At 43.2% G+C, this 12,500-nt stretch overlaps 1 protein-coding gene across 1 annotated transcript in view; it reads left to right on the forward strand.

Annotated features, from left to right (window-relative positions):
• LOC124037390 (unconventional myosin-IXAa-like) overlaps nt 1–12,500 on the forward strand; it is an 80,835-nt gene that overhangs the window by 66,056 nt on the left and 2,279 nt on the right. Inside the window, exons 4-8 of the mRNA XM_046352092.1 lie at nt 1,325–1,372; nt 1,496–1,607; nt 3,707–3,765; nt 5,841–6,033; nt 11,650–11,778. Coding sequence (XP_046208048.1) covers nt 1,325–1,372; nt 1,496–1,607; nt 3,707–3,765; nt 5,841–6,033; nt 11,650–11,778 — 541 coding nt within the window. The remainder of the gene's footprint in view (nt 1–1,324; nt 1,373–1,495; nt 1,608–3,706; nt 3,766–5,840; nt 6,034–11,649; nt 11,779–12,500) is intronic.

A 12,500-nucleotide genomic window follows, 5' to 3' on the forward strand; every position in this document is an offset into this window, starting at 1 on the left:
TGATCTGTTCGTCTGTCTCCTGTTCTCTCACTGATCTGTCCGTCTGTCTCCTGTTCTCTCACTGATCTGTCTGTCTGTCTCCTGTTCTCTCACTGATCTGTCCGTCTGTCTCCTGTTCTGTCACTGATCTGTCCGTCTGTCTCCTGTTCTCTCACTGATCTGTCCGTCTGTTTCCTGTTCTGTCACTGATCTGTCCGTTAAATTTCCTGTTCTGTCACTGATCTGTCCGTCTGTCTCCTGTTCTCTCACTGATCTGTCTGTCCGTCTCCTGTTCTGTCACTGATCTGTCTGTCCGTCTCCTGTTCTGTCACTGATCTGTCCGTCTGTCTCCTGTTCTCTCACTGATCTGTCGTCTGTCTCCTGTTCTCTCACTGATCTGTCCAGTCTATCTCCTGTTCTCTCCCACTTCCCAGTCTGTCAAGTCTGTCTCCTGTTCTCTCACTGATCTGTCCGTCTGTCTCCTGTTCTCTCACTGATCTGTCCCGTCTGTCTCCTGTTCTCTCACTGATCTGTCCGTCTGTCTCCTGTTCTCTCACTGATCTGTCTGTCATCTCTGTTCTCTCACTGATCTGTCCGTCTGTCTCCTGTTCTCTCACTGGTCTGTCTCCTGTTCTCTCACTGATCTGTCCGTCTGTCTCCTGTTCTCTCACTGATCTGTCCGTCTGTCTCCTGTTCTGTCACTGATCTGTCCGTCTGTCTCCTGTTCTCTCACTGATCTGTCTGTCCGTCTCCTGTTCTGTCACTGATCTGTCCGTCTGTCTCCTGTTCTCTCACTGATCTGTCCGTCTGTCTCCTGTTCTCTCACTGATCTGTCCGTCTGTCTCCTGTTCTCTCACTGATCTGTCCGTCTGTCTCCTGTTCTCTCACTGATCTGTCCGTCTGTCTCCTGTTCTCTCACTGATCTGTTCGTCTGTCTCCTGTTCTCTCACTGATCTGTCCGTCTGTCTCCTGTTCTCTCACTGATCTGTCTGTCTGTCTCCTGTTCTCTCACTGATCTGTTCGTCTGTCTCCTGTTCTCTCACTGATCTGTCCGTCTGTCTCCTGTTCTCTCACTGATCTGTCTGTCTGTCTCCTGTTCTCTCACTGATCTGTCCGTCTGTCTCCTGTTCTCTCACTGGTCTGTCTCCTGTTCTCTCACTGATCTGTCCGTCTGTCTCCTGTTCTCTCACTGATCTGTCCGTCTGTCTCCTGTTCTGTCACTGATCTGTCCGTCTGTCTCCTGTTCTGTCACTGATCTGTCCGTCTGTCTCCTGTTCTCTCACTGATCTGTCTGTCCGTCTCCTGTTCTGTCACTGATCTGTCCGTCTGTCTCCTGTTCTCTCAGGCCTGCAAACCAGAACGTAAGAAGAGGAGGAAAAAGGAATCTGACATTGTGAGTCCTCCATCTTTCTTTGACTGGGTATTCTATACTATATCTCTACACTAAGCTTCTCATGTGATGTTTGGCTTTACCTTTATGGCAAACTGAGCTGAGCCCCTCTATCGCCCTCTGAAGGTTGAGGAGCACAATGGCCACATCTTCAAGTCCACCCAGTACAGCATCCCCACCTACTGCGAATACTGCTCCTCTCTCATCTGGATGATGGACAGGGCCTGCGTCTGCAAACGTGAGTACACACACACACACACACACACACACACACACACACACACACACACACACACACACAGACAGACAGACAGACAGACAGACAGACAGACAGACAGACAGACAGACACGCACAGACGAGACACGACAGACACGACAGACAGCACAGACAGACAGACAGACAGACAGACAGACAGACAGACAGACAGACAGACAGACAGACAGACAGACAGAACAGACAGACAGACAGACAGACAGACAGACAGACAGACAGACAGACAGACAGACAGACAGACAGACAGACAGACAGACAGACAGACAGACAGACAGACAGACAGACAGACAGACAGACAGACAGACACACACACGTGGATTCACTGACACTCACACGTCCTGTTACTGTGCTGCCTCTTAAATGTCTGTAATCAGAGTGGCGTAGCGGTTTAAGGCACCGCATCTCAGAGCAAGAGGTGTCACTACATTCCCTGGTTCGATTCCAGGCTGTATCTCATCCGGACGTGATTGGGAGTCCCATAGGGCGGCGCACAATTGGCCCAGCGTCGTCCGGGTTTTGCCGCCATTGTAAATTAGAATTGGTTCTAGTTAAATAAAGGTTAAATATATATATATAAATATATATATTTATTTAAATAATAATAATTTTAAAAATGGTGTTCCAGCTCTTGTCATAAATCTTCTATCTTGTTATGTCCTCCATACTCTAACTATGCATTCCATTCCTCCATACTCTCTCTAAGTAATGATTCCATTCCTCCATACTCTCTCTAAGTAATGATTCCATTCCTCCATACTCTCTCTAAGTAATGATTCCATTCCTCCATACTCTCTCTAAGTAATGATTCCATTCCTCCATACTCTCTCTAAGTAATGATTCCATTCCTCCATACTCTCTCTAAGTAATGATTCCATTCCTCCATACTCTCTCTAAGTAATGATTCCATTCCTCCATACTCTCTCTAAGTAATGATTCCATTCCTCCATACTCTCTCTAAGTAATGATTCCATTCCTCCATATTCTCTAAGTAATGATTCCATTCCTCCATACTCTCTCTAAGTAATGATTCCATTCCTCCATATTCTATCTAAGTAATGATTCCATTCCTCTATACTCTCTCTAAGTAATGATTCCATTCCTCCATACTCTCTAAGTAATGATTCCATTCCTCCATCCATATTCTCTCTAAGTAATGATTCCATTCCTCCATACTCTCTCTAAGTAATGATTCCATTCCTCCATATTCTCTCAAGTAATGATTCCATTCCTCCATACTCCATAATGATTCCATTCCTCCATCCCAAGTAATGATTCCATTCCTCCATACTCTCTCTAAGTATTTCTTATTTTATTTGTACCTTTATGTAACTAATAGGCAAGTCAGTTAAGAAATAGATTCTATTAATGACAGCCTAGGAACAGTGGGTTAACTGCCTTGTTCAGGGGCAGAATGACAGATTTGTTCCTTGTCAGCTCGGGGGTTTGAACTTGCAACCTTCCGGTTACTAGTCCAACACTCTAACCACTAGGCTACCCTGCCGCCCCATTCCATTCCTCCATACTCTCTCTAAGTATTGATTCCAAACAGATCCTTTTTCCATATTTGGTGCACTATTCTTGACCCAGAGGTTGGACACTGAACAATGTTGGAATGTTGCAGAAAGGTTAGGGTATACAGGTTGTTGGTTGTTGACTGACCAGGGGTTGGACACGGAACCATTTCAGAATGTTGTAAGGTTAGCAGATGGTTCTGTCTCTGTTGTGTCCTCTTCTGCAGTGTGTCGGTACGCCTGCCATAGAAAGTGCTGCTCCAGGACCACCAAATGTTGCAGAAAGGTTAGGGTATACAGGTTGTTGGTTGTTGACTGACCAGGGGTTGGACACGGAACCATTTCAGAACGTTGTAAGGTTAGCAGATGGTTCTGTCTCTGTTGTGTCCTCTTCTGCAGTGTGTGTAAGGTTAGCAGATGGTTCTGTCTCTGTTGTGTCCTCTTCTGCAGTGTGTGTAAGGTTAGCAGATGGTTCTGTCTCTGTTGTGTCCTCTTCTGCAGTGTGTGTAAGGTTAGCAGATGGTTCTGTCTCTGTTGTGTCCTCTTCTGCAGTGTGTCGGTACGCCTGCCATAGAAAGTGCTGCTCCAGGACCACCAAATGTAGCAAAAAGGTAAGAGACTATTTTATAGTTTGCAAGTGTACGTTACTGACAATGGAAAGGAGGGATGAGGCTAACGATCAACAAACCATGTTATTCTTCCCAATGATGTAAAGAGGAGACTATTTTATAGTTTGCAAGTGTACGTTACTGACAATGGAAAGGAGGGATGAGGCTAACGATCAACAAACCATGTTATTCTTCCCAATGATGTAAAGAGGAGACTATTTTATAGTTTGCAAGTGTACGTTACTGACAATGGAAAGGAGGGATGAGGCTAACGATCAACAAACCATGTTATTCTTCCCAATGATGTAAAGAGGAGACTATTTTATAGTTTGCAATTGTACGTTACTGACAATGGAAAGGAGGGATGAGGCTAACGATCAACAAACCATGTTATTCTTCCCAATGATGTAAAGAGGAGACTATTTCATAGTTTGCAAGTGTACGTTACTGACAATGGAAAGGAGGGATGAGGCTAACGATCAACAAACCATGTTATTCTTCCCAATGATGTAAAGAGGAGACTATTTTATAGTTTGCAAGTGTACGTTACTGACAATGGAAAGGAGGGATGAGGCTAACGATCAACAAACCATGTTATTCTTCCCAATGATGTAAAGAGGAGACTATTTTATAGTTTGCAAGTGTACGTTACTGACAATGGAAAGGAGGGATGAGGCTAACGATCAACAAACCATGTTATTCTTCCCAATGATGTAAAGAGGAGACTATTTTATAGTTTGCAAGTGTACGTTACTGACAATGGAAAGGGAGGGATGAGGCTAACGATCAACAAACCATGTTATTCTTCCCAATGATGTAAAGAGGAGACTATTTTATAGTTTGCAAGTGTACGTTACTGACAATGGAAAGGAGGGATGAGGCTAACGATCAACAAACCATGTTATTCTTCCCAATGATGTAAAGAGGAGACTATTTTATAGTTTGCAAGTGTACGTTACTGACAATGGAAAGGAGGGATGAGGCTAACGATCAACAAACCATGTTATTCTTCCCAATGATGTAAAGAGGAGACTATTTTATAGTTTGCAAGTGTACGTTACTGACAATGGAAAGGAGGGATGAGGCTAACGATCAACAAACCATGTTATTCTTCCCAATGATGTAAAGAGGAGACTATTTCATAGTTTGCAATTGTACGCTACTGACAATGGAAAGGAGGGATGAGGCTAACGATCAACAAACCATGTTATTCTTCCCAATGATGTAAAGAGGAGACTATTTCATAGTTTGCAAGTGTACGTTACTGACAATGGAAAGGAGGGATGAGGCTAACGATCAACAAACCATGTTATTCTTCCCAATGATGTAAAGAGGAGACTATTTTATAGTTTGCAAGTGTACGTTACTGACAATGGAAAGGAGGGATGAGGCTAACGATCAACAAACCATGTTATTCTTCCCAATGATGTAAAGAGGAGACTATTTTATAGTTTGCAAGTGTACGTTACTGACAATGGAAAGGAGGGATGAGGCTAACGATCAACAAACCATGTTATTCTTCCCAATGATGTAAAGAGGAGACTATTTTATAGTTTGCAAGTGTACGTTACTGACAATGGAAAGGAGGGATGAGGCTAACGATCAACAAACCATGTTATTCTTCCCAATGATGTAAAGAGGAGACTATTTTATAGTTTGCAAGTGTACGTTACTGACAATGGAAAGGAGGGATGAGGCTAACGATCAACAAACCATGTTATTCTTCCCAATGATGTAAAGATGAGACTATTTTATAGTTTGCAAGTGTACGTTACTGACAATGGAAAGGAGGGATGAGGCTAACGATCAACAAACCATGTTATTCTTCCCAATGATGTAAAGAGGAGACTATTCGCTCGATGGCTTTTCTTACATTCCTAATAACGGATGTTGGAGTGTTTACATTTGCAAATGCCCATTAAATATTTGACACCACAATTCTCTCTCTCTGTACCTCCATGTTATATATTGGTCTGTCTGTGCTTCTCACTTCTGTCCATCCGTCCGTCTGCGTGCGTGTGTTTGCGATGTACATGTGTGTCCGTCCTTCCATCCGCGTTTGTGTTTTTCTCTATCAGTACGACCTGGAGCTGTCGTCCAGGCAGTTTGGCGTGGAGGTGTCTCGTCTGACCAGCGAGGAGAGGACCGTGCCCCTGGTGGTGGAGAAGCTCATCAACTACATCGAGATGCACGGCCTCTACACAGAGGGCATCTTCAGGAAGTCTGGCTCCACCAATAAGATCAAAGAGCTGCGGCAGGGGCTGGACACAGGTATGATTGGCAGGGTACTACACCAGTTAAAGTAGACCAGGGAGGGGATAGCAGAGATATGGTCAAAGGACTGTCTATACTAGGGATGGCCCTCAGATCAGTCCCCCCGGGTCTCAACTTCCTGTTAAAGGTTAGAATACCAGAATACATAAGGTGCAATTGAAATGTCAATCAATTACTCCATGTCAGCTGACATTTTTTAGATTGGTAATTTAGTCTAGTCGGTCATTTAGTCTAGTTTGGTCATTTAGTCTAGTTTGGTCATTTAGTCTAGTTTGGTCATTTAGTTTAGTTTGGTCATTTAGTCTAGTTTGGTCATTTAGTCTAGTTTGGTCATTTAGTCTAGTTTGGTCATTTAGTCTAGATTGATAATTTAGTCTAGTTTGGTAATTTAGTCTAGATTGGTCATTTAGTCTAGATTGGTCATTTAGTCTAGATTGGTCATTTAGTCTAGTTTGGTAATTTAGTCTAGTTTGGTCATTTAGTCTAGTTTGGTCATTTAGTCTAGTTTGGTCATTTAGTCTAGATTGGTCATTTAGTCTTTGGTCATTTAGTCTAGTTTGGTCATTTAGTCTAGTTTGGTAATTTAGTCTAGCTTGGTAATTTAGTCTAGCTTGGTAATTTAGTCTAGCTTGGTAATTTAGTCTGTCTTGGTAATTTAGTCTATCTTGGTAATTAGTCTGGCTTGGTATTTTAGTCTATCTTGGTAATTTAGTCTAGTTTGGTCATTTAGTCTAGATTGGTCATTTAGTCTAGATTGTAATTTAGTCTAGTTTGGTCATTTAGTCTAGTTTGGTAATTTAGTCTATCTTGGTAATTTAGTCTAGCTTGGTAATTTAGTCTGTTTCTTGGTAATTTAGTCTGGCTTGGTAATTTAGTCTATCTTGCAATTTAGTCTATCTTGGTAATTTAGTCTATCTTGGTAATTTAGTCTGGCTTGGTAATTTAGTCTAGCTTGGTAATTTAGTCTAGTTTGGTAATTTAGTCTACCTTGGTAATTTAGTCTGGCTTGGTAATTTAGTCTGGCCTGGTAATTTAGTCCAGCTTGCACTTAGTCTAGTGGCCAGCTATCTAAACTTGTAGTAACCAGTAGGTCTCCCATTGCTTTTGTTAGTTCCTCTCACTCAGATATCATATAAAAAAACTGCAAACATTTGGGTCTCTGCTCCATGGCAAAATGGCTCCATGGCTTTTTTATGGCAGTGGCTTCTTCCTTGCTGAGTAGCCTTTCAGGTTATGCCGATATGGGACTCGTTTTATACAGTGGACATAGATACTTTTGTACCTGTTTCCTCCAGCATCTTCACAAGGTCCTTTGCTGTTGTTCTGGGATTGATTTGCACTTTTCGCACCAAAGTACGTTCATCATCTCTAGGAGACAGCGTCTTCTTCCTGAGCGGTATGACGGCTGCGTGGTCCCATATTGATTATACTTGCATACTATTGTTTGTACAAATGAACGTGGTACCTTCAGGCATTTGGAAATTGCTCTCCCAAGGGTGAATCAAATTTTGGCTGATTTCTTTGATTTTCCCATGATGTCAAGCAAAGAGGCACTGGGTTTGAAAGTAGGCCTTGAAATACATCCACAGGTACACCTCCAATTGACTCAAATTATGTCAATTAGCCTATCAGAAGCTTCAAAAGACATGACATAATTTTCTGGAATTTTCCAAGCTGTTTAAAGGCACAGTCAACTTAGTGTTCTGACCCACTAGAATTGAGACACAGTGAATTATGAGTGAAATAATCTGTCTGTAAACAATTGGAAACATTACTTGTGTCATGCACAAAAAGAATGTCCTAGCAGACTTGTCAAAACTATAGTTTGTTAACAAGAAATTTGTGGAGTGGTTGAAAAACAAGTTTTAATGATTCCAACTTAAGTGTATGTAAACTTCCGACTTCAACTGTATATACAGGGGATACCTGTACAGTGTCAATGGGCTAGTCGAGGTAATTGAGGTATGTCCAAACTTTTGACCTAACACACACATATATATATAAACTCAGCAAAAAAAGAAAGGTCCCCTTTTTCAGGACCCTTTCTTTCAAAGATAATTCATAAAAATCCAAATTTTACAGATCTTCATTGTAAAGGGTATAAACACTGTTTCCCATGCTTGTTTAATGAACCATAAAGAATGGATGAACACGCACCTGTGGAACGGTCGTTAAGACACTAACAGCTTACAGACGGTAGGCAATTAAGGTCACAGCAGTTATGAAAACTTAGGACACTAAAGAGGCATTTCTACTGACTCTGAAAAACACCAAAAAAAGATGCCCAGGTCCTCTTTCTCATCTGCATGAACGTGCTTAGGCATACAGGACAATTGCAATGTCCGTACTGTGAGATGCCTAAGACAGCGCTCAGGGAGTACGGATGAACAGCTGATCATCCTCGCAGTGGCAGACCATGTGTAACAACACCTGCACAGGACGTGGTACATATCCGAACGTCACACCTGCGGGACAGGTGCAGGATGGCAACAACAACTGCCCGAGTTACACCAGGAATGCACAATCCCTCCATCAGTGTTCAGACTGTCCGCAATAGGCTGGAGAGAGGCTGGACTGAGGGCTTGTAGGCCTGTTGTAAGGCAGGTCCCTTCCAGACATCAGCGGCAACAACGCTGCCTATGGACACATACCCACTGTCGCTGGACCAGACAGGACTGGGCAAAAGTGCTCTTCACTGACGAGTCGCGGCTTTGTCTCACCAGGGGGATGGTCAGATTCACGTTTTTATCGGGCGAAGGAATGAGCGTTCCACCGAGGCCTGTACTTCTGAGCGGGATCGATTTGAGATGGAGGGTCCGTCATGGTCTGGAGCGTGTCACAGCATCATCGGACTGCCTGCAATGATAACAAGCTCAATCTCAACGCTGTGAGTTACAGGGATGACATCCGCCCCTCATGCGGTACCCTTCCTGCAGGCTCATCATGACATGACCCTCCAGCATGACAATGCCACCAGCCATACTGCTCGTTCTGTGCGTGGATTTCTGCAACACAGGAATGTCAGTGTTCTGCCATGGCCAGCGAGAGCCCGGATCTCAATCCCATTGAGCACGTCTGGGACCTGTTGGATCGGAGGGTGAGGGCTAGGGCCATTGCCCCCAGAAATGTCTGGGAACTTGCAGGTGCCTTGGTGGAAGAGTGGGTAACATCTCATAGCAAGAACTGGCAAATCTGGTGCAGTCCATGAGGAGGAGATGCACTGCAGTACTTAATGCAGCTTGTGGCCACCCCTCGATACTGACTGTTACTTTTGATTTTGACCCCCCTTCCCTGTTGTTCAGGGACACAGTATTCCATTTCCGTTAGTCACATGTCTGTGGAACTTATTCAGTTCATATCTCAGTTGTTGAATCTTGTTGTGTTCATACAAACATTTACACAAGCTGTTTGCTGAAAATAAATGCAGTTGACAGTGAGAGGACATTTATTTTTTGCTGAGTTTATATAAACTAATGGAATATCTACATAGGCGTATAGAGGCCCATTATCAGCAACCATCACTCCTGTATTCCAATGGCATTGGGTTAGCTAATCCAAAGTTTATAATTTTAAAAGGTTTATTGGTAATTAGAAAACCCTTTTGTAATTATGTTTCAGCACAGCTGAAAACTGTTGTTCTGATTAAAGAGGCAATAACACTGGCCTTCTTTAGACTAGTTGAGTATCTGGAGCATCAGCATTTGTGGGTCTGACACAGGCTCAAAATGGCCAGAAACAAAGAACTTTCTTCTGAAACTCTATTCTTGTTCATGAGAGAAATTGCCATGAAACTGAAGATCTCGTACACCGCTGTGTACTACCCCTTCGCAGAACAGCGCAAACTGGCACTAACCAGAATAGAAAGAGCAGTGGGAGGCCCGGTGCACAACTAAGCAAGAGGAGAGTGTCTAGAGTAGAGCTGCAGTCCTCAACTGGCAGCTTCATGAAATATTCCCCGCAAAACACGAGTCTCGACTGTCCAGTGTCTGTGTTCTTTGCCCATCATAAACTTTTATTTTTATTGGCCAGTCTGAGATATGGCTTTATCTTTAGTTTTGCTGTTGGACATATGACTGTAAAAGGACAAGGAAATCAGCTCAATGGTGTTTTAATTTAATAAGGAAATATGTTCCCAAGTCCCACCCACTCATGAATAGAATGGCAATGTGATCATATCCCAATGTAATTCATGTTTGAAATTATTCTATTTATTTCAAATACTATATCTGTTTGGGGATTATTGCGGTCAATTTGCAGTCTACAAATTATTTACAACTATGTTCTGGCCCCACTCTCTGCTTGGTTTAGATAATGTCAGGTACCTGCTCTATAGGGCTTCTGATTGGTTTAGATAATGTCAGGTACCTGCTCTATAGGGCTTCTGATTGGTTTAGATAATGTCAGGGTATCTGCTCTATAAGGTTTCTGATTAGTTTAGATAATGTCAGGTACCTGCTCTATAGGTTTCTGATTGGTTTAAGACAATGTCAGGGTACCTGCTCTATAGGGTTTCTGATTGGTTTAGATCATGTGAGGAGACAGGTGGCAAGGACCGTGGTTGAAACTGCATTCCCTAGCATGGATACAGACTGTTGACAGGCTGTAATAGTAGTGTCAACCCTCCGTACAAAACAAGATGCCATGACACCATTTGTACGGTATTCACTGCCGGATCGTAAGCACCGTGTCAGTTGTAATGTTCCAATCTAACTGTAGTATTCCCTCTCCTACTCTCTTTCCTGTCCTACTCCTTCCTGTCCTACTCTCTTCCTGCTCTACTCTTCCTCTCCTACTCTCTTCCTGTCCTACTCTCTCTTCCTGCTCTACTCTCTTCCTGCTCTACTCTCTTCCTGCTCTACTCTCTTCCTGCTCTACTCTCTTTCCTGCTCTACTCTCTTCCTGTCCTACTCTCTTCCTGTCCTACTCTTCCCTGTCCTACTCTTTCCTGTCCTACTCTCTTCCTGCTCTACTCTTCCCTGCTCTACTACTCTTCCTGTCATACTCTCTTCCTGTCATACTCTCTTCCTGCTCTACTTTCCTGGCCTACTCTCTTCCTGCTCTACTCTCTTTCCTGTCATACTCTTTCCTCCCTCTACTCTCTTCCTGTCCTACTCTATTCTTGTCCTGCCTCTCTTCCCCTGTCCTGCTCTCTTCCTGTCCTGCTATCTTCCTGCTCTACTCTCTTCCTGTCCTACTCTCTTCCTGTCATACTCCTTCTGCTCTACTCTCTTCCTGTCCTATCTCTTCTTGTCCTACTCTCTTCCTCCTCCTCTACTCCCTTCCTGCCTCTACTCTCTTCCTGCTCTACTTTCCTGTCATACTCTCTTCCTGCCTTCTACTCTTCCTGTCCTACTCTCTTCCTGTCATACTCTCTTCCTGCTCTACTCTTCCTGTCCTACTTCTCTTCCTGTCCAACTCTCTTCCTCCTCTACTCTCTTCCTGCTCTACTCTCTTCTTGTCCTGCTCTCTTCTTGTCCTGCTCTCTTTCTGTCCTGCTCTCTTCCTGTCCTACTCTCTTCCTGTCCTACTCTCTTCCTGTCCTACTCTCTTCCTGTCCTGCTTTCTTCCTCTCCTACTCTCTTCCTCTCCTACTCTCTTCCTCTCCTACTTAAGATGTGAGCAGCATGAACCTGGACGATTACAACATCCACGTCATCGCCGGAGTGCTCAAACAATGGCTCCGTGACCTGCCCAACCCTCTGATGACCTTTGAACTGTACGAGGAGTTCCTCCGGGCAATGGGTAAGAGCTGGGGTCATGAGTATGCACCTTGTTGTATATATATATACATTTTTTTACTACTTTCTACATTGTAGAATAATAGTGAAGACATCAAAACTATGAAATAACACATTTGGAATCACGTACTAACCCAAAAAAGTGTTAAACAAATCCAAATATATTTTATATTTGAGATTCATCAAAGTAGCCACCTTGCCTTGATGACAGCTTTGTACACTCTTGGCATTCTCTCAACCAGCTTCATGAGGTAGTCACCTGGAATGCATTTCAATTAACAGGTGTGCTTTGTTAAAAGTTCATTTGTAGAATTTCTTTCCTTCTTAATGGGTTTGAGCCAATCAGCTGTATTGTGATACCTCATACCTTACCAGGTAAGGGTGGTATACAGAAGATAGCCCTATTTGGTAAAAGACCAATCCATATTATGGCAAGAACAGCTCAAATAAGCAAAGCGAAAACGACAGTCCATCATTACTTTAAGACATGGTCAATCAATGCGGAAAATTTCAAGAACTTTGAAGTTTCTTCAAGTGCAGTAGCAAAACCATCAAGAACTATGATGAAACTGGCTCTCATGAGGACCGCCACAAGAAAGGAAGACTCCAGAGTTACCTCTGCTGCAGAGGATAAGTTCATTAATGTTACCCGCCTCTGAAAGTGCAGCCCAAATAACTGCTTCACAGAGTTCAAGTAACAGACACATCTCAACATCAACTGTTCAG

The sequence above is a fragment of the Oncorhynchus gorbuscha genome, linkage group LG06 (genome assembly GCF_021184085.1).
Source record: "Oncorhynchus gorbuscha isolate QuinsamMale2020 ecotype Even-year linkage group LG06, OgorEven_v1.0, whole genome shotgun sequence".
NCBI classification, from domain to species: domain Eukaryota; kingdom Metazoa; phylum Chordata; class Actinopteri; order Salmoniformes; family Salmonidae; genus Oncorhynchus; species Oncorhynchus gorbuscha.